This window comes from Tinamus guttatus, unplaced genomic scaffold (assembly GCF_059628265.1).
Source record: "Tinamus guttatus ecotype Peru unplaced genomic scaffold, ASM5962826v1 Tinamus_guttatus_pri_ptg000459l, whole genome shotgun sequence".
In the NCBI taxonomy this organism is placed as follows: domain Eukaryota; kingdom Metazoa; phylum Chordata; class Aves; order Tinamiformes; family Tinamidae; genus Tinamus; species Tinamus guttatus.
Window position 1 is genome coordinate 3,070,690 of NW_028288993.1, and position 21,597 is coordinate 3,092,286.

Below are 21,597 nucleotides of genomic sequence, written 5' to 3' on the forward strand. Positions count from 1 at the left end.
CTTAATCAGATAATTTTGGAAGTGGATTTTGTTACCACATGGTAGCTTTCATTGCAACCTACAGAGTATTGCACATGCCAGAAGCTGATGTACCATGTATTAGGTATTGCCATGAGATGACGTGCTCAAATTGAAAACCTTACGGGGCCAAAGTTTGTCCCGAATAAAATTTAATAAATGGGTCCCTTGAGGCTTATTGGAAAAGTGAGAAAAAGCATTGCATTTTTTTTTTTTTTTTTAAAAAAGAAACACCTTCTGGTTGTTGGTTATCTTCTGGTGAATGTGTTCTTTATGCAAGTGTAGGTTGTACTTTGTCCAAGTTCATGTGGTATTTTTTATCAGAGAACTTGCATTCTGAATAGGTACGATTTATGAAATGATTCACTTTTGGAAGAAAATTTTAAAAAAGAAAAATATTTTAGAAGGGGGTTTTGAATATGAATGCTCTGTTCTTTTCCTGGGGTAGGTGGAGGGTTGGGGGGGAGCAGGGAACTCAATGTGTAGTAGAGCCGTTTGCAAATGAGGGTATGGTGGTACTTAATGCCTGTTTTCTTGACAGTCAGTGGAGAACTGCGTGTGCATCATGCGGAACCTTTCCTATCACGTCCACAAAGAAGTGCCCGGAGCTGATAAGTACCAAGAACTCGATGCCGGTCAGACTATGAGCACAGGAGGCTCCCAGAAAAAGAAGAAAGATGATGCTGGCTGTTTTGGAGGGAAAAAAGCTAAAGGTTTGTGTTGCAGGGAGTTGGGAACTGGGAGTGGGTTTGAGAGGTTTCTTTGCTATGTAGCCCTGCCCTTGCAAGTGCTTTCATCACACTAGTTTAGTATGAAGCAGCTCGTGGAGGTACCTGTTTACAGTGCTGTGGCATGTGTTGATCTCCCCTGTTGCAGTAGCAGTAGGTTTTGGGGATCTCTGCCAGAATTGCTGAATTTTGTTTGGCTTGGAGGAGGAGCGGTGCATGCTGACGTAAGACACGGCGCTGTTGGACGAGGGTGGATGTGCCCTGCCCTCCTCCATGGCTGCGTGCTCGCCTCTGCCAAATCCATGCTTGGGCCATCTGCTTGTCCGTGTAGCACGTGTCGCTGCCTCTGGAAGCCTGGCCAGCATGCAGGCATCTTCATGCATGGTTGTGCTGTCAGTGCTTGTTCCATGGCTTTAATCTCTCCCATTTCTCCCCAACCAAAACATCCAACCTCTCAATTCTGTCATTCTTTCAGTAATTTAAATTGCAAACATGTTTTTTTTGTAGCTTTTAATTGTCAGTCACTTTTTAGAACTGTTCTCTCCTTTGGGGCATGAGTGTTGCAAATGCATTTCGTCTCGAGAGGATTAATTGTTTCAGTAAACCCTTTCCATTTTTCTTTTAAAAAGAGACACTCAAATTATGTTTTCTTTGTTATTTTAGAGAAATGATTCTTCCAGCCTGAATTCAGAGATAATGAACTCGGTTTTCTTTCTAGGCTTCATTTTCCCTTCCTACTCATTCATTTCATATTCCTTCAACCTCATCCTGGTTTACTTTTTGCTCTCAAGGTCTAAGGTGGGTTTTGGCACTGAAGAGAAGATCTGGAATTGTTCGATCCTGCTGGACTGTGTGTCACACTGGTCTGTTTGGTGCACTTTGGGAGGAGACTGATGACTGAGAATTGGCATCATCCTCTCTGATACAACCAAGCTCTCTCAAGTGGCTTGTCACATGCCACGTGTCTCCTGCTCCCTGTGGGGCCCATCTATGTACCTCTCTGGTTCCTGCTTATCAGCCAAAATACCCAATTTTTAGACAAAAAAAAAAAATCCCCAAATCATGTGACGCTGAGGGTGAGCTTACAGGTTTCAGTGAGCAGTGCAGGCACAGGACCCCTCAGTACCAACCAGCTGGTTTTGGTACTGTGTGGTTGGCAGGAAATCTCCAGTTTCTAAGCACATTTTAATGTCTTAGTTACCCTGTGTGGTGCTCTTTGGAGTGTGATGTTCCCTGGAGGGAAAGCAACTGGTAACTGTGCTGAGCTCGCAGCTGGCAGCGTGCAGATCAGAATGATAGAGGGGGACAAACAACTGTTTAAAAAAATAAAAATACCCATTAATAAATATGCTTTTGAATTCATAATTAGAAGCATCCTTTTTCACTCATAAATTTGTATATGAAGACCTATTCTGAAACTAGCTAATTTTGTCAGTCTAGAGCCTGAAAATAGATCAAGTCTCTCTCGCTCACTTATCTTGCAAGCTTTTCATGTGTTTTTTTAGTTTCTTTTTATCTCATGGTCATTGATCACAGCATTTCAAACACCTCTGCAAAGGGCTCGTCACTTATCTGTCCCCTTGCTTCCTTGAGCACCTTTTCATGTAATGAAAAGGGAGGAGAAAGAACTGCAGGAAAAGAACTTTTTTCAGCAGGAACAAAAGCGAGAAAGTGGAATTTCTTGATTTGTTTTTTAATCAATGGAAGCTCTGTTGTATTCTTGTAATTCTCAGGTTTTGAGCCTATTTTGTGTAATTCTCTTTGTGACTGTTCCTTTGTATTTTCTTCCTTCCTGTAAATTTTTGTTTTTTCTTTGCTGCTTTTCTGGTAATTAGAGGAGTGGTTCAATCAAGGTGAGTCTTTGCAATACTTTATTTCATCATCACCATATCCTGCTTTATTCAGCTTTTACATGCAAGGCTAAGAGCTGAGATCCAGGTCTTGTTCATTCACCTTCTCCTTTGCACCCTGGTTCGTCCTCCTGTGCATTTCAGCAGGCATGGAAACCCTCTGTGTGGTTGTGGGAGCATTTTCAATTTGGTTGATGCTCCTCTTGCCTTGAGAACAATAAAAATAATAATAATAATTAAAAAAAAAGGGTTGATGGGTTCCTGACGTAAGTGTCAGTGAGAGTTGACTTGCATCTGGCCTGGTGATGCTGGGGAGGAGGGAGCAGGTAAGTGTGCGAGTCCAGCACTGCCTCAGCCACCCTGTCATGCTGCAATGTGGCTTTGCTGGCTTGCCTGGACGGCCGCAGCTGTAGAGCAGCTTGGATGTGAAGTCTCAAGGATCCTGGGCACTTTGTGCAGTTGTGCATGTGTAACTGGGCTGCTGCATCCCTTACTGGCACTCAGGCTAGCTAGGTGAAGTGAACGTTGGTACATTACTCACGATCTGTGTCCTTTATTTTTGAGTCCCAAAACAGTAAGTGGAATATATGAGATTGAGCCAAACTTCCACCATGCTCCTGGCACCAATTGGTGGTTGAGGCAGGGTCATGTTCAGGTAGCTGCAGTTGCTTCGTGTCAATGGGTTCTGGAGGGTTAAATCAAGAAAGAAATGTTGAAAAACATCCAAGTTTTTACCTGGCTGATGGGGCTTCGTAGAGTTAGGCAAGACACTGATTGCAGCCCGTGGCAGCTCACCTCAGTGGAGAAATGTTGGTTCGTGTCTTTGTTTTTCTGAAGGATCTCTTACCCTTTAGTTTTTCTCACCCAGAAAGTAGGTGTTTGAGGTTTAATCCCACAGTAAGAGGTAAAGGATATTGCCACTGGTTAATAAATAATACTGAATCCCATCCCAGAGTCCTTACCGAGATTTTCACAGTGAAAATGCCAAAGGTCATGTTCTGATTGTTCCTTACGTAACGGAAGGAAGGGGATTTTTAATCCCATTCTTTCAGAGCCTGTAAATCACATCTTGCACAAGCCAAGTCTCATGTCAGGCTGTTTTCCCGGCCCAGAGTGCTGTGCCAGCTCCTGCAGCCAGGTCTCATAAAACAGAGCTGTCAGCAGGCGTGTTCAGAGCTGTCCGTCTGCTGGCAAGGTCTGGGCCTCTGCTTCTCATCCAGAGGCATCTTTGTTTCTCCGGTGCACCTAGGGCTGGAAAACCTGGAGAGCGAGGAGATGCACAGAAGGGTAAAAATCAAGACATATGAAAAACAGGCCTTACACTTCTTTTCTGCTGCCAGTACGATTATGTCAGCACCCTGGGCACGAGCATCGCAGGCTGGCCTGGCCGTGGGCTGCTCAGAGCTGCAGTAGCTGCCAGCAGAGCGGCTGTCCCTGAGCGCCCATCGGGCTCGGTGACATCTGAAAAGTGTCTGATTGGCCCTTTAAGCCACTAACTGCAGTTCCCTCTTCAGAAAATCCTGCTCGGAGCAGTGGGTGCTGTAGAAATTACATGGGAAAATACCCACTGGGTCTCCGATCGGAAGATTTGCCTTCCGGAGGGATTTCTGTTGGTGCTGTCTTACAGCTTGGTCCTCTTGCTCCTCATCAGCTTCCCTGTATAGGAGGGCCCTGGAAAATGCTTTAGGCGTTTCCGAACCTGGCCCTTGCTTGATTTGTTTCAATGGGTGTTTTTTGGAGCTGAAGTCACCTCAGCGAGAGCTGCCTGTGCTGAATTTCTTGCTCCCTCAAAGAGCTGCCTGGTCTAACCAGCCATGGCTTTGCCGGAGAGGAGGATTTAGGGCCTCAGAGGGTCAAGGGCAGCGAAGGCTTCATAGAAGGCCCAGAATTTCCAGTCAGGCCCAGGAGCCGAGAGGGCTGCAGAGCCCAGGAGGAGCGTGCGGCCGCCACGGGAGCTGGGATAGTGCCCAGGGCCTCGAGGCTGGCTCTGAGGCGCTGCCTGCGCTCCCCTCCGGCCTCCCCTGCACCCGCTCTGCCTTAACCCTGCGTGAAGAGGAAGGGTCTGCCCGTGGCTGCACCATCCCCATCCTGCAGCGCTAAGAGCAATAGCAACCCCAGATCTTTATAGAGGGATCTTCTGAATTTCTGTGTTTAGTTCCCCAAGCAGCATGTTATGAGTTCTTCTGTGGAGCAAAAAATAGATGGAGGGCTGCAAAGTGGATCTGATTCCCATCCTTCATTTTAGGAAAAATCCCTTATAAAGCAGTGGGATGGTATGTGGCAGTAGCAGAACCTTTTGGCAGCTTAGTAAGGTGAGCTTTTTCATACTTCAGCAAAAGGCTTCAGATGGACAAAGCCTTCCAGTGGTGTGCTTTATTCTACATGGTAGTTCGTGTTTCCATATAGTGTGTGGAATTTCCACAAAATGTACAGGCATGGAGTAGCCTCCTAAGCATTTATCTTCCTGTTATTTATGAATGTCCGTATCAGTACATCAAAGCTCTATTTCAAGCACAGTTCTCCATGCATTGCTGCATGAGCTTATCCTTTGCCATAGGAGGAAACGCTAGAGCAGCCTGTTGAACGCACCGTGCAGAAGCCGTGCAGGCTCCCAGCTGCAGCAGGGAGGGTTTGGCTCCTGCAAGTCCAGGGAATGATCAATGCTGCTTTTTAAAGAAATTGCTTATGAACTAGTGATGTCTTCTGCTTTTCAGATTTGTCGTAGCTCTGTCCTGTTTCATGACCTATTCCCAAACTAATCTCCCCTTCTGTTTAAGTGCTATTTTCCTGTTTGTTTTCAAGCGTCCCAGCTGTGCCCTTCCTGTAAAGCTCCATTAACAGTCTAGCAGATTCCCTGCTCAGAAGCCACCCCTGGTTGCTTAAACTGTACTGCTCATCCCACTGTCCTTTCCTGCTCTTGAGGATGAGGAACTAAATAATGTCTGTTTTCCCGAAAATAACTTGGAAAAGCTCGACTGCAGACTGCTGTTCCCAGCAGCCGTGCAGATCCCTGCGGTTCCCTCGAGGTCTGTCCGTGCAGTCGGAGCTCTCCGATGGCCGGTGCCTCGGGTCACGCCGACGCGGTGCTCGAGCGTGTTCCCCCCAAGACGATCTCCATGGGGGCACCAGGGCCTGAAAACGGTCCCCATCTCCCCGGCTGCTTTCAAACCCTGGTTCCAAGCCTGTTGCAAGGGTGGACTAAAGGCCAGGTTTTGTTTTGCTTTCTCTAAAAGCATGTGTAAATTAGAGCTGATGTAACGTCTTAAAATTGTATCTTTTAGCAGAACTATGGATTTTTTTCCCTTGGTTTCTAATAATTAGCCAGAATTGCACTTTGGTGATTGAAGGGCAGTTCGAGATGAAGTTGCTGGCTGTTGCCTGTGCAATACATTAGATCTAGGCCTTCCTGCCTGCCAGGAGCAGTGAAAATAGAGAAGCCTGTTGCCCTTTGCTGTGCCACTCAAGTTTGTGCTTTGGATAAACTGCCAGTTAATCTGGTAGTCAGGTTGTATTTGAATTTACACAAAAATGGACAGAAGTTGTTCTGGGTTTGATGTTGAATCTGTGGAAGTAACAAGGAAGTGTTGGGCTGCTGAGGGAGGGGCTGTGACTTGGCAGTGTTGGGAAACAACATAATTTGCAAAGGTTTGAAGCACCCTTAAGACCACTGAAATGCCAGTACTCAGCATGTTTGCAGAGCAGCCTGGAAGTGGCACGGATTTCTGTCCCCAAGTTGTTCTTGGGAAGACTCCAACTATGCAGCTGGATTGCAAGCCAGATATGTCCAAATACTGCTGATGGTCTCTGTTTGCTATTCTGAGCCTGTATCTTCTGATCTTGTAGATGCACAAGACAGTAACTTATCTGTCAGTATGCTGACAGTTTTTACTATCTATTTGTCTTATTTTTCTACAGGAAAGAAGAATGGAGATTTGGACAGGAATTTTGATACACTTGATTTGCCAAAGAGGTCTGAAACAGCAAAAGGTAATGCTAATGTTTGTGCTTTTGGAAATAACAAGTAGTTTGAAAGCTGGAGCTCCTTAAAAGCACCTAAGACATGAGTGTAATGCTGATCTTTTTCTCTTGTGTTCAATTAATTGAAATAATAGATGGCAGTGCTTGTTACGTAGCTATACACAATTTTTGGATTAAATGCCCAAAGGCGTGGAATCTAGCAGAAGACCCTCAGATGTCGTGTCAGATGGTAGCACCTCCAGAAAGGGCTGAGGGTGCCCTGCTCCTTCAGACCTCACATTGCCTGCACTAGACCTGAACGTAGGCAGCTACAAAGCTCATTTATCACCAGCCTTTTCCCTTCCCTCATGTCTCTGTAGTTCTTCAGTGTTCAGAGGAACTGCAGAGTGAGAGGGGACTTCAATTTTTGGCTTTTACTGATAGTAGATGTGAATGCAGTATTACTTTGTGGCTTTCACAAGTAATGCCTGTGGGTTTTCAAAGTCTGGAGCTTCACTGAAAACTACTTCTGCACCATCCCTCTGTGTATCAGCTTTGCCAGAGCTGTGACCTTGCACCAGCAACTTCCCTTCCTGTGTGCGTGCTGATGAGAGGGTGGTCTGGGGTCTCATCGTGTCTTTACAGCACTGCATGGCAGCTGGTGGGGCAGGAAAACCTTCCCTGGAGCACCTGAATGCCCACAAATGCAAAGAGCTTCATGAGTATCTTTCAGAATGAAAACCTTGAGCTTGTCCTGTGTCACATACAGTATCAGAGAGCATAAAGAGATAGTGGGGCTCAATGGAAAATACTGCACTGTCAATTAAATTCACAACAGTGAAGGCCTGATTCATGATCCACAAACTAATCCTAGTCTGTAAGTGGATCTAATATATTTGTAGACACCATTTACAATGGGCATAGTTTCTAGGCTAGTGTCTAAACACTAATTTTTATTTGGTGCCTTCTTGCATGAGATACTAATGAATCTTCTGGAAGATACAGTGCCATCTTGTTGAGAGCTGCAAAAAAAACCCCAAGCAGCCTTTGCTGTAAGGTTGTCAGTTCAGGACTGGGTGCTGCAAACAAGGCGACATGGAGAGGAGGAAAAAAAGAAGAAGAAATGGCTGTAAAATAAATACACCAAGGGCTTCAGTTCTTTCATAACTTCCTAAGTGTAATAAGGATGTAGTTGTGTAGTTGCCAATGAAGCAAAAATTAAATTCAAGGATTTCTGCAGAGAAAATCTTGCATAACTTTTTTTAATTAAAGAAAGACTGTAGCTTTGCTAATGGTAGAAGTGTGGCATATCTGATGGGAGCCGTATCTGTCTCTCGGAGCTTACACGGCTCATTATTGTATTCGACTGTAATTGCCAACATCACATACTGCTGAAGAGGGTTTCTTTGATAATTTTGAGATACCCGCATTTAATCAACATGGATAAATTTTGGTCTTACTTATGTATCTCATGCTAGATTAAATCAGGAGATTAATCCCACAGCATTTTGATGAAAGAAGCCCCTTGGCAGGGGAAAAGACATGAGAAACTATTCATTTGTGTGGTAAGAGGAAAATAAATTAAACTCATGGTATGTTTTTTGTTTGCTTGTTTTACCAGAAGTTTCCTGCACTGCCCTAGCTTACATGAGAGCTCCTGGGTATTGAAGGTTCTAACGAGATTGTTAGTACTTTGAGTTGCTCAGTAAGATGCGAGACATAAAATTGCACTTTCAAAACCCTTAAAAGCTCAGGTCAGGCCTGTGCCATGGAGTGTAATTGGCTCTGATGAGATCAGCTCTCAGCTGAAGCAGAACCTCGTTACTAAGACTGAAAAAAACATGCAAGTTTTAATGATCAAATGCTCTCATTTTGAGTGACACAATGAAGTGCTGTTACAAAAATCAACAATTATAGATTAATCTCTTTCATGTATTATTAAAGCCAAATTAAAGCGAGTTTTCAGCCAGAATCTTGGTGAGCAAAAGAAATTGCAGTAATAAGAGTTAGTCATGCAGAGCAGCAAATGAACATTGCGGTAGTTAACTAAATATGGGGATGCTGCGGCGTTGGGTTTCCTCAAGTCAGCTTCCCCGGCGCTCCTCGGGTGGATGGAAAAAGAAGATTCCCAGAAGCCGAGGTCGTGATTTCCCTTTGGTGTCATCACGGAGTTAACCGATAAAGCTGATGGCGGCTTTAAAAACTGAACTCGAGAAGGGTCAGACCTATTTTCCATGTTATCTGGCAATGTAGCGTGGGCTCTGCAGGACTCCAGTGTCAGGGATCTCTGCCCGTTCAGTAGCTGGCCGTGGTAACTAGAAGCTTTTGTGGTTTCTAGTTTTGGCAGGGAGGAGGGTTGGTGCAGACGGTTTTTTCCATCTTTGGTCAAGATAGCCTGGGAACACGTGGGTATCCTGGACAGACCAAAGGGTGCTGTGGTTATTACCTAGTTTAAATGCTAGTATTTTTCTTTTCCTCGAATTTCTTCTGCAAAAGAATGCAAGATTAAAGTCAACTTTTTTCTTCTTTTCTCTGAAAATCAGATTATTCTGCAGGACAGAGTTTGAGCAGCCCTGAAACCATTTCTAAACCTCTAATGCTTTTATGTGCGAAGCCTTCTGACTGGGGTCTGGTTCCATTTCAGAGCTGTTATCTGTGCTAAGCTGGGTATGCTGGGTGGGAGAGGCTGCAGCGCTTTCAGACGCCGTCTTGTTTGACACTAAAAATATAAATAAATCCGGCCGTGTCCACAGCAGTGCTGTCTTCATGAACAAAGATTGGGCAGGAGAAGCTTCCTGTTCTCCTTTGCCAAAAGGAGCGTGTTGTTCTGACAGACAGGCAGAGGGGGTCAGTTTTTGGAAGTGGTAAGAGCAGGGATAGACAGCCTTGTGAGAGAGGGACTCCTCATTGACCAGAAATTATCATGGCTGTGCTTGAGACCTGGCTAAATTTAGTAGTTTCAAAAAAAATCTGCTTCTGTGAGGGAGAAAAAGTCTTGCTAAAATCCCTTTGCTGGTGCAAAGTAGGTCGCTGAGAGCGGTGCCTCCCGTCTCCGCTGCCATGGGCTCTTTCCCAACTGCCCTGTGCGAGTGCCGATTCCTCCTGTGTGTGTATTAAATCCATAGGACAGCACAGTTCCTGCGCTTTGTCCTTGTTTCTGAGCAAAGAGTAGTGATGAGAAACTCGTATGTTGTGGGTGAGCTGGGATTAATCATAGCTGTGCCGTGGAAAACCGGATCTCCGGTGGCAGCGTGGGAGATGAGGCTTCCTGCAAGGACTCGGCACGGATGTGTGTCAGCCCTCCAAAGACACGAGAAAGGTTGGGACCTTTAATCTTCCTGCTGTGAAGGTGCTGGATTGGCCACCTCTCATCATCACTCCTGGGGTAAGAGGAGCAAGTCCAGAAGAGCAAAACGGCTTTTGAGGTGGAATCAGCCAGTTAATAGTGATTAAATCCAAAGCTCCTGACTCCTATTTACGTGCACATACCCCTAATGGCATAAAATTGGATGCTGTAAGATAGTATTGAGTGTTGAAAATGAAGTTCAGTTATGCTCTCAGTTTATCTTGTTGGGGAATTAAAAATTTTCAGGCATAAGGAGACGTTCAGGTTCATTTCAGCCTGATGCATGAGCTAACTCATTTTCTCCTTTAAATCAGTTATTCAAGTAGTTCTTAATTTATCTTTCCCATTTTGATTATTTAATTTAACTTGCATTTTAATGGCAACGTGAACATAACCTGCTTGGTGTTGAGCCAGCCTGCGCCGTTGTAACAGGACCCAGCAGAAGAGCTGCGTGTTGGAAAGCTCCGCTTTGGCTCTGGTCAGTGGCCGGGACACGGGGGAATGAGCTTTGGGTGAACTTGTCAGCAGGCAAATTTCTTCTCTCGCTCTTATCGCAAATACTTAGTCACTTCCCATACAGCCTCACGCTGGTGATAGATTTTCCATTCCAGGAGGTGAGTGTTTAAATTTGCTTATAAATCTTTGGGTTACTGCTCCAGGAAATTAGACTTCCTGGCACTGTCAGGGTAATGATTTTAACCTAGTAGATTACCAAAATGCCAGCAATTTATCTTCTGCTAAAGGCAACAGTGTGGAGGGGAGAGAAACTTCACTAAAGCTTTGCTCTGACTTTGGGTTTGTAATTAAGTGTGGCTGTGGTTCTCACCTTCGCTGCTATTTTAATTTGCTTTCTTCAAATCTTCACATGTGGACTCAAGCATTCACCTGCCCTTTCTGACTCCTTCAATCATTAATTTTGATCGGTGTGATTTGAGTGAGTGAGCAGCACTGATTGATTAGTGGTTCCCTCCAGTGGAAATGGTCTGAGGGACTGGGAGGATCCCCTCTGTGAGAGCAGGTAACAGTTCTGTGCTAACAGCTTCTAAGTATTTCATGCACGATGTCAAGAATTCCTATCAGAATTATTAAGTATCTCTTCTCTCTGTTGCTTTGCTGAGTAGAGTATTCATTTTGGTCCCATGTGTTTTTCATAATTTACAAAGCAGTAAAAGATTGCTCATCTGTCTTCCAGTGCTTTGAGTCAAAGAAACTTTATTACCTTGGATAGGGAAATTCTCTTATGCAGCTGACCCTTGCCAAGTTTTTCTAGCCTGATACATGTAAATTTGAATTATTTTTTTCTGCATCTGCCACAACTTCAGGATGTGGTCAGCAGAGGACTTCTCCATGCACATGCCTTCTCCAGCTGACTTCTTATAGTGCAGAGATCCTTTTTTTTTTTTTTCTGGAACACTCTGCTTTTATTTTCACCACCTTTTGCAATTCTTATGTTGAGCCACCTGTTTGTTCAAAGCAAGGTAGAAACATGGCACTGGATTGCCTCCTGGCTTGCTGAACTTGTTGCAGAACTGCAGATGGAAACTATGATCTTTATGGAGCTGCTCAAATCAATTATGTATGCCATGAATTGTAAGTATAGAACTGGTGCTGAAAAATCGTATAGGGAGGGATGCAGCTGGAATGTGGATTGGAGGTCCAGGAACAGGCTGCAGTGACACTTGTCAGGTCTTGTCATGTACCTACCCTAACAGGTCCTCTTCCAGTGAAAAGAATGAGTCCGAAATAGCTTCTTGTTGCTCCTGACATTGTAGTCGGAACTAATATTTAGTGTATTATACAGTGATTATTTCATTTTTAAGTAGCAGGACGCCAGCTTTTCAAAGGTGTAGCCTGTGCTGACACGTTGTGGCCCCTTTTGTCCTTCAATGATGTGTGCATTTTCTGCGAGTCACACAGGGATCAATGGCCACTCGGTTAGCATGGATCTTAAACGAAGTACAGAATTCTGTCAGCAACTGTCACCTTGGTAAAAACCTGCTAAACCAGAAGGTCATTCCCAGAGATTTCTCTTTACCTGAGTTGTCCATATGCTCTGGATGAGGCGAGCAGAGCTTGAACAGTAATGATTTATCTGCAGAGACCAGGAATTCTTTGTCTTCTGGCTCAGGCCTAGACCCAGTGCACATTCCAGGGTACCTAAGGGAAAAATTGTAGTGAAATTGCACCTGACTGAGGATGTTTTACAATTGAGAAGTTTTAGATAGGCCAACAAGGCAGGAGAAGCAACAAGTGGAAGGCTCTGGCTGGCTTTGCAGAGGCAGCTGATTCTGCAGCCTGCTGGACAAAAGCCGTTCTGCTGACACCATGGTCCTCGCTGCTGACCGGTCCCGGGCTTTGCTGCCTCTCAACGGTTCTTTCGGGTAGGTTTCTCTGTCGTAACCATATGGAACTGCTGGGCGTTGCTGCTCGGGCAGTCATAGCAGCTACTAATTCGCAGTCTTGTCTTGTGGTAAGCTCCCCTTGCTGAGCAGATGCTGCATAAAATAAATGGCTAGCGTGGCTCTTGTGGGTTGTTCCTTCTTCCTGGTTTTCACTCAGGTAGTGAGGGTTGAACAGCTTGTCCTTTCAGACACGCTGCAGTTGGAGTGACCTTTGTTTCCCTTTCACATCACTCAGTGACATAACAGCAAAACATAACAGCAAACAGCCCCAGCTGATGTTTAACAGGTATTTAACTAGCTGAAAGCAGCTGTTTTCCCCCAGTTTTACCCACATGTAACTAGGTGGGTGGGATGGGTTTGTTTGTTTTTCTCCTAGCTGTGGGAAATAGTGGAATCTGATAGTCTGGCACAAGAAATGGCTTTGAGAGCACAGAGCAGCCCTTATATCTAAGAAGAAAAGTAGAGTTGGAAGGAACTGACCCAACACCTTCCCTCCAGCTGATGTTTGATGTTAGCAACACCATCTGAGAAGCCTGCGCTGCCAAGGGGCAACTGCAAGTGGCTTTATCCAGAAAAGTGCTTGCAATAAATGTCTGTGACATGTAACAGATGAGTTGGTCCTCTGTTTGTAGGGGATGCTGGGCCTCAGGTTTTGGTAGATCTCTGCTTTGGGGAGAAAAGGAAGGCTGGGACAGCTTCACTGTTGCCCTTCAACTCCCCATTTGAAGGAAGATAAGTAAATATTAAATTAAGGGGTTTGCTTTGGGACCAGCTTAGAAGTTTGACACCCAGGATTTTATCTTCTGCCACTGCACAGATTTAGCAGGGGGCAAGATGGATTATTCTTATATCTTGCCTTGAAACCTAGTGCAGGGTGTAGGCACTTAATGGGCACCCTAACCCTTTGAGAAGGGTGCTGAAAGGAAGGTCTTCTCTGATGAATCCACAGAAGGGTGCTGAGAAGATTGGACATGTACAACACAGGGCATGATTTCAGCTGCAAAGGCTCCTCTGAAGCTGAGCCATGTCCTACAGAGATTAGCATGGCAAGTTTTATAAAAAGAAAATCTCTTGGACTTGGACTTTTATCTTGGTGTGTGCTGCTGCAGCAGGACTTTAGCAGATAAGTAAAGGGCACAGGTGTATTTTTATACGGCTAAAACCTGAATGTAGCAAAATCAAGCACATCCTTGTATAGCAGTCAGCAAACCTTCGTTGAGGGAATGGAATTTTGTTTTCCTTTCCACAGTCATTGAGTGCTTAAGGTTCTCTTATGGTCTGCTTATTTTGTTATGTTACTATCCAATTATTGGCCAAATGTGGTTTACTTCATGGGCTATGTACTTTTAGCCATGTCATCCACTAGATACATGAGTTTTCCACTGACACACGCCCGTGTTGTCTGGAGCTGGCAGGTTTACATCTGCCTCATCTCCACCTTTACTGTCAGCACTGGTGGATGTGAACACTTGCATTCGTGTGAACACAATATAATGTATATTCATGGTAAAGAGTTTTGCAGGAATATTCAACCTTGGAAAAGGACTTGGAGTTTAGGCTTGCTTTTCTGAGGCATGTGCTAGTTTCAAATTCTGTTAGTATTTCTTTATACTTACATCCTCAAATATTCTCGCTTTGGAGGCTGCAGGACGGAGATTTTTCTGTCGGAAAAATCAGTGATGTGTCTGAAACACCACACAATCACCTATGTACAGTAATGCTGTTGAGACTCACTGCTCTGCTGCGTGAGTATAAATAGTTATTGCACCAAATCTCGTGAGTAATTCGAGGCTGCTGCATGACAGGCTCATGCCCTGGTGTTTTCTGTCTGCTCAGGAATGTGAGGAATAGTTTCAGCTTTGAACTCTGGTAATTGCTACCATGTCTGTGGAATCAGTGTTCTCTTGCTCTGAAAATGCCTCAGCCTTGTGGCTCTGGGCCCTGCTTCCCAGCCCCTTGCCTCGTGCAGGAGGACATGCAGGCAAAAAAAGCTCCCTCCTGAGCAAGAAGACAGCAAGAAACTGCCTCACCTGTAAGATACTTGTCCTGGAAATAGCGAAGGAGCATCCACAGCAATTCTGCCTCCTCTCCTCCTCTTGCATTATTGATTGCCGAGAGATCCTCTGTGTGTGTGTGAGAGAAAAGCTGGTGGTTAGACAAGATATTTTCTCTCCTTCTTTAGGTCCTTTGACCTGTTACTTTCATGGGATTATGAAATAATTTCAGTAGTTGTTTTCCAGCTCTCTCTTGCCTGAGGCTGACACCCAAGAATATAGATCAACTGTAATAACCAGCAGTATCTTCAAAAGACAAGGATCCCAGGTGGTAAATTCCCTTTCCAGCTTCATGTGAATTTGCAGCCAAGTTATAAATGCACAGAAAATGAGATTTATAATGCATGTAGTTATAACATCTTAAACTAGAACAGCCTATATGTACTTGCATAATAAAATAGCCTATGAAAAAACAAACAGCAGGCACCCCGCTGCAGCACGTAGTAATGACGGCGGCTCCCGAGGAGAGCGGGAGGTTGGAGGTTTCAGCAGAAGACAGAGCTCCAAGTGAGGCCGTCTCGGCCGTGTGTGCAGCTACGCAGTGCACAGCAGCCTCCCACCCACTCACCAAGTGCCCTTGGGCCAGTTAACCGCGCTCAGGTGCTGCAGCTCTGCTGAGCTGGTCACAGCGTCTCGCTGCTGCCTCTGCCTGCGCTGGGGTAATTGCTGGGGATTCAGCGCCGCGGCGGCTCCGCGGCGTCGTGTGCCAGTAAGAGCAGAGGTTTCTGCCAGTGCCAGCACTGCAGCGGTAGAGAATGGTAGTGAACGTTTCCGTGTGGATACGGTTTCTGCTAAAGGGGGATGGTTGGGAGTGGCTTATTCCAATGGGATATTGTGTGAATGGACTGAGGGCGCTCAGTGCAGAGACTGTTTTGAAGTTGAATTGAATATAAATTGCTTAGAGTTCTAGCTAGATGTACTATACTTCATAGTTTTGGAAAAATTCAACCATATTATTTATGAGCTCTATATGGTTAGATGTATATAGGAACCCATAAATAACTTCAAACCTTTGTAGCTTAGCCACAGCATTTCCTTCAGTTTAGCAATATGTGCTATCAGGCAATTCAAAGACAGTTAACAGGATATTAACCTTTGAACCACTGATTATGTTTGCATTTCCTCTGTACTTGGCTACCATTTCTGATGATAAACTAGTGCTGGAAAGCGGTAGTTAGTCATGTTTCTTCTCACGGTCTTCCATGTGCTATTTGCCCCTTGTTGAGAAAGGTTAATATTCTCCCCTTGCCTTTGGTTTGTGTATGTGTTTTTGCATGTCTCATTTAACATTTCTATTCTACAAGCAGTTATAATTGTTACTCTAAAAATGCTTGTTATTATGGAGCGTAGCTCATTATATAGTGATGCTCAAGAACTGTTTGTAAAGTGAGAATGTGCCAGGCAAGTCTGGCAGCAGTGACTGCAGGAGCTCGAAGCTTTTCCCACCTAACAGTGGCTGCCTCAATCTTGGAACTTAGTTACAGCAGTGAAAAACTCCATCTGTCCACCCAGAACTGCTGGATTATGTCAACTTTCTGCCATATCCCTTCTTCACAGTTTCAGTTAAGAAATAACAACTATAAAGCCCACAGGCTTTTTTTCCCCTCCCTGTTTTTTTAGCATAAGTGTAAAAAATAAGATGAGGCTTTGAAGAATGAGGATCAGAAGGTTGTCCTGATGGTCCAGCCAGCAATAGCGCAAAGGGCAGGGAAGAACTACTCCATTTCTGTCAGAATTTGGAGCTGAAATTTCATGTCAAAATCAATTACAAAAACTTTGTTGCACAAAATTACAGTTGTCTCTAGTGTCCATCAAAAGCGCCGCGGTGAAGTTCTGCTGACGCAGCTGCTTGACGAGTTAAAAGAACAGCAGAAAGTTTCAGAACAGCTGAGGCGGAAAAATGGTATAATGTTGATTTAAATCCCTTGCTAGACTTCCAGAATAAGTAAAGGAAGTAGTTATAGCTCCGGGTGTGCGTTATGAAGGCTGTGCCCTTAGGAATAATAGGAATGTGGATGGCTTTCTCGGAGGCCTACGTGACTCAGATGCTTTTGAAATTCAGCCCTAGACTGACAGCTCTCAAATCCTACTTAAATCTGCAGTCTGGGGGTACTGTGACCATCTTGACTAATATTCTGTTGCCCTCAAAAATGCAGGCTAATGTCCCTTGGCTAAGCCTGACCAAGGTGCCCAGAGAGGTTTGAATTCTCCATCCTCGAAGGGCTTCACGACGTGACTGCAGAAAGCCCTAAGCAACTTGGTCCAAATTCAGTGTTGGGCAGGAGCCTGGACCAGGGGACCTTCCAAGGCCCTTTCAAACTAGTTTTTCTCTCTGACTTTACCTGATTGATTGATTGTCTGTGAACAGAAATCTGATCTTGCACAGGAACAGCGTAGCTTTCACCTGGCTTTCCAAAACCAGCATCAGCCATAGGGACTGGGTAGGTGACTCAGGAAAAAGATTGAGAGCCCGTTGATCCTTGGAGCTTGGGAAAGGAGCACATATGCAGAACGCACCCTGGGTTGATGTCCTGGTGATTTATCAAGGTATGGCTTCTTTTAAAGGACATGTAAAAATATATGTAGTCTGTGTTTGCTCTGGTGCCAGCACAGTCAACCGCAGAGTCCACACAATGCTCTGTTAATCAGTGTTTGAGAGTGTGCTTGAAATGGCTAATGATGGGGGAGATGAAGGGGCAACAAAAATAGAAGAGCTGGGTGATTTTGTGAGCTAATTATAAATGGAGGGACTAGAGATCAGGCAGGGAGGGAGGGCAGCCAAGAGAGGAGCACTGCATGCAGCAAGGGTCTAGCATTTTTCCACTTAAGTTTGAACAGTTTTTATTAATGTTAATGGAGGGCTCTAATCATGGAGTTAATCTGAAAATTAAAATAAACTGGAATGTCAGATAACCTCTGCGTTCTTAATTGCCAAAGTTACCGATGCTCATTAGTCAGACTAAAGCTGCAGATGTGTTTAGTAGAGACAAAGCAGATAATCAGAAAAATTAAAACGTCGGTTTTTCAGCATTAATATCTGGTGCATTTCCCTACGTGGCTGCTGTGCTCCTGCTATTTGACTCATTACTTTGTAAACTATTTTGAGATACCATGAGTGTGAAAGCTGCTCTATAAGCTGTATTTATTTGAGAGCTCTGCACAGGCTTAAAAGCTCCCCCTGTTCTCCATCATGACAGGGGAATGATATGGCTTAATGTGCCATATACTTCTAGCTGTGAATGGAAGAAAAATGACCTTGGACTGAGGCAGACATTTTACATGGTAAAATAGACAGTTCCTATCAAGCTGCTCATTTATTTTACTTTTTTTTCAAACAAACAAAAAACCCCTTCCCTCTGCAAAATTTGGGAAGCAATGTCAGCCCAACTATTATTTGTTCTTAACCCAAAAAGAGCTCAATTGCTGACACAGGCATTTTCAGGTCATCATTGTGAGTATTGATCAATATGTAGTAGAAAGGGAAGTTTTTTATTTCTGCGTCTTAGCCCTGATTTTGTGTGTGTGTCCCCTGATAGTAGGAAAACGGGAAGCTAAATGAAACAGCATGAAATGTTATTTGTATGTTCGGGAGTGGAGCGTGGTTCATGCTTATCCAGGAGGAGGAGGTGGAAGGAGCAGTCTCTCCCCATCATGTCCAGCTTAGTTGTATTTTTGCATGCCTTGATGTCACTTTACTGAATATAGGTTCATACTCTCTAACTTCACCAGTGGACGTGAGTAAAGTGCAAGTACCTGACACACTGTGACAGTCTCCCTGAAGTGCGGAATCTAGATAGGCAAGACAGGAGTAGTGTGGGAGGGGAGGTGGGGACGCAGACTGAAGCGAGTTGTGCAGAGTTACACCGTGTAGCAGCAGCAGAGTGGGAATAGAGATGAGGCTTCCTCATTCCTAAAGCAATATTTTTCTTGCTACCTCATGCTAACAAGCCCACTGGCAAACCCACTTCGTTTGGGAGCCTGTCCTTCATGTCCATCTAATACAAAGCCAAGAAGAATATTTAATGATTCTGTTTTGGGACCCCTAAAATCACAGCCCTCAAAGCTGTAATCGTGACTGAGCAGATAATTGCATGTTGTTCTGCTGAGAGCTTGAAAATGATGAGAGAGAAGAGCATTTCCAACTAGAAATGTGAAAGGACAGGGATAAGAAAAGATCACGTGAAAGAATCTGCTGTAGCCAATGTGTCTTAATGACCCTTGAGCACTTAGGACACTGATATCTGCGTTTCTTGCAAATGCAGAGCTCCCACTCCGCTTTGGGGCTGCTTCATGTGTTGAGTCATAAAACCAGCGATCAGAGCAGAAGATTCACCTTAGAGAAGTCTAAGAGCAAAGATTAGTGTCAAGAATGACCGAGGTGTTGCTTGCATTGCAGTGTGCTTGGGATTTCTCAAGTGACAAGAAAGTGTGAATGTTAAGTGCATGAGACCTAAACCCATTTATTCAATTAAGAGGGCTGCTTCCAGGAAAGTGCTTCCCTGCAGGTTAATTGATAGTATCTAGAGCTTAAAATTTGGTGAAGGCATGTATGGCCTAAGGATTTATGCAAGAGTTTGCTTAATAGTTAAATTCTAACAAACAGATCTTTTCCAAATCCTGCATATGAGCCAGCTGAGTCCAGTGCTGAACAGACTGAAGATGGGTCCACTGGTGAACAGACAGATTTGTCCTTCCCTCTTACTGCAGAAAGAGTGAGGAGTTGTGCCACCCTTCACTGCCTTAAGCAGAAGTACCAAGCGGCTGAATTGTTAATGCAAATACCCAAACCCCGTGTAATGACTTGTTGCTGTTTGAGACCACAGAGAAAAGTCGCAATGAGAAGGAAAAGTATAAGGAGGTTCTTGTGAAGCAGGAACAGCCCAGGAAAAGCTTCCAGGCTGGTTTCCAAGCGCAGCTCCAGCAGCTTTGCTGCCTTCCCGTACCTCGTGCCTGGAGCGGGAGCTGGGGTGGCTGCAGAGGCCCGCGCGGGGCCACCTCTTTCCTCTGTAACGTGACCCCATGGCCACCATATCTGGGCAGAGCAGTGGGGTACTTGAGGTGTGCAGAGGTGAGCAAGGCTTTCCTTTGTTTTTTCCAACCTTTCTTGCATAACTTGGTACTTAACATCTCAAGGTGTGTGTGTATTTCAAACAATACCACATATTTCTCTCTCTACTGTCTTCCTTCTGTCTTCCCCCATCTTTCTGCCCTTTTTGTATGTGAGCCTGTTGCTATGATTTTCTGAGAGTAAGTGCATAAAGCTGTTCAACATTAAACAGTTCTGAATAGTGTCAGAATCTTTTTAATAAATTGATTTACTTAAGTGGCATCTGGAGCCAAGGGCTAATATATGATTCCTTTTGCAGCAAGCGTTTCTCTGCAGACAGGTTTCTCCTACTGAGCTGAGAGGAAGCTAAAAGCTCATTAGCCTCCTACAGTCAAAGCAGCTGATTGGCATCTGGAGCCACAAAGTTGATTTCGACGGGGGCTTGAGGCCAAAAAATGAGATTTGAAACACATGAGCCTTAGCTAAAAACTCAGAAGAACAGAAGAAAGAAAAGGATAGGTCCAAGCAGCTTCAATTGGAAGGCAGGAGTCTCCTTGATTTGTGGTGGTGACTCAAGTTCTGAGACATTTTTGTGTTTTGAAGCTCTTGAACATGTCAGGCAGATACTAAAAACAACCCATGGTGTTTTATTAGTGGACATAATTGTGGTGTGAATTTTCTGGGTGTTCTTTCAGAGAATCACTCAGTGTCTCTTTCCTTTGAAGAAGTGCAGCTTATTCAGTGAGCTCAGTCCTTCTGACAGTTGAACTGGACAATTGGGTATCTGCAGCAGTGAAGCCAGGGAAAATCCTGTCTTACGCTCCGTCCTGTTCAGCTGGCATGGCAGCTATGATCAGAAGAGCGGTCGCAGGCTTGTACTGAGCTGTGTGTGAATCCTGAGGCCCATCTGTTGCTTTATTTTTTTTAAAGAAAAATGTTTTTAGCCTGTTTTCTTTCTTGCTTTCCAGCTTGAGGAAAAGTCCCCATAAACACGCACGTTCTGGCATGCATACACCCATGTACAATAGTAAAGCCGCATTTGTTTATATGATGTGAAAGGAACAATTTTCCTCAATTTCCCAATCCTCATTAGATCTGCCAAACATCCTTCTATTCCTTTTTCTCCTCTGGGGGAAGCTTGGTCAAATAGCAAAGGCTCCTATTATGTTCTGAAAACCAGGGAATTCAAGCCCTACCAAGGCAGGGAGCGAGCAAATTTCAGTCCAGAGAATCCTTCAGTAAAAAAAAAAAAATTGTCGTTGAGAAGTGGGATCAGTTCCACCCCTCTTGCCTCAGAGGAGGTTTTTCAGCACTGGCTGATCACTGTCACTTTGGTGTTGCAGGTATGGGGGCGGCTGTGCTTGCACTGTGGATGTTGGTTATCGTGGCATCCTCACTTGTTCTTGGCTCCGCTTAGAGTGCGGCGCACAGTATGTTGATACCCCCTGAGCTTCCCAGTTTTCTGCTCGTGTAACTGGCTCCAGCACCAGAAGCCAGATGGGCCGGGTGAGCTGCTGCTTTCTGGCGTGGATTTTGCAGTCTCTGCAATTGCTGTAACTGAACGGGAGGGGTGCCAAAATGGAGCTGTGTTGTACCACACACGAGGAGACACCCCTGAGGCGTGTGAGCAGTTACCAGGCTCTGCCATCTGGGTCCTTTCAGGGAGAGAAAAAGACCCAAAGTCATTCAAGTGTAATTCTGGACCCTGGCAGTGATACGGGAACAGACGTGTCAGAAACGGCCCTGGTCAGGAGTAGCAACAACAGCGCTGGGATTTGAACGCATGGGAGTTTGCTGAGGTAGTTGACCACGTGTTCCTGATACCTAGCAGAAAGCCTCCAGAAACAGGTTTTTACCCCCAAGGGGGGTGATCAGTGACATGCTTGGTATCGACCTCATGTGCATGGGTCAAGCTGCTCTGTTTAAGACTCTGGTACAATTTGCATCATCACTGTGGCCAGTGTCTTCCTGCATCAGCTGCCAGAGGCCCATGTCCAGCCTGGAAGCCTCAGGAAGAAGCTTCCCTGGAGGCAGCAGGGTAAGATTGAGATGTCACTCATAAAGACAAGGCTCCCAGGGTAGTGTGGGGCAAAGAAAAGAGAGGATGTTACACAGTGTTTGGGTTTAGGTACACATTTCAAGAGATTTGCTTTTGGAAGAGCTTGTCTGTCCTGTTTTCCTTACAGCAAAATGTT

General features: G+C 44.8%; 1 protein-coding gene across 5 annotated transcripts in view; it reads left to right on the forward strand.

Annotated features, from left to right (window-relative positions):
* ARVCF (ARVCF delta catenin family member) overlaps positions 1-21,597 on the forward strand; it is a 219,760-nt gene that overhangs the window by 178,213 nt on the left and 19,950 nt on the right. For all 5 annotated transcript variants that reach the window (XM_088532301.1, XM_088532305.1, XM_088532300.1 and 2 more), the window contains 2 exons: positions 560-731; positions 6,512-6,583. In XM_088532301.1, coding sequence (XP_088388427.1) covers positions 560-731; positions 6,512-6,583 — 244 coding nt within the window. The remainder of the gene's footprint in view (positions 1-559; positions 732-6,511; positions 6,584-21,597) is intronic.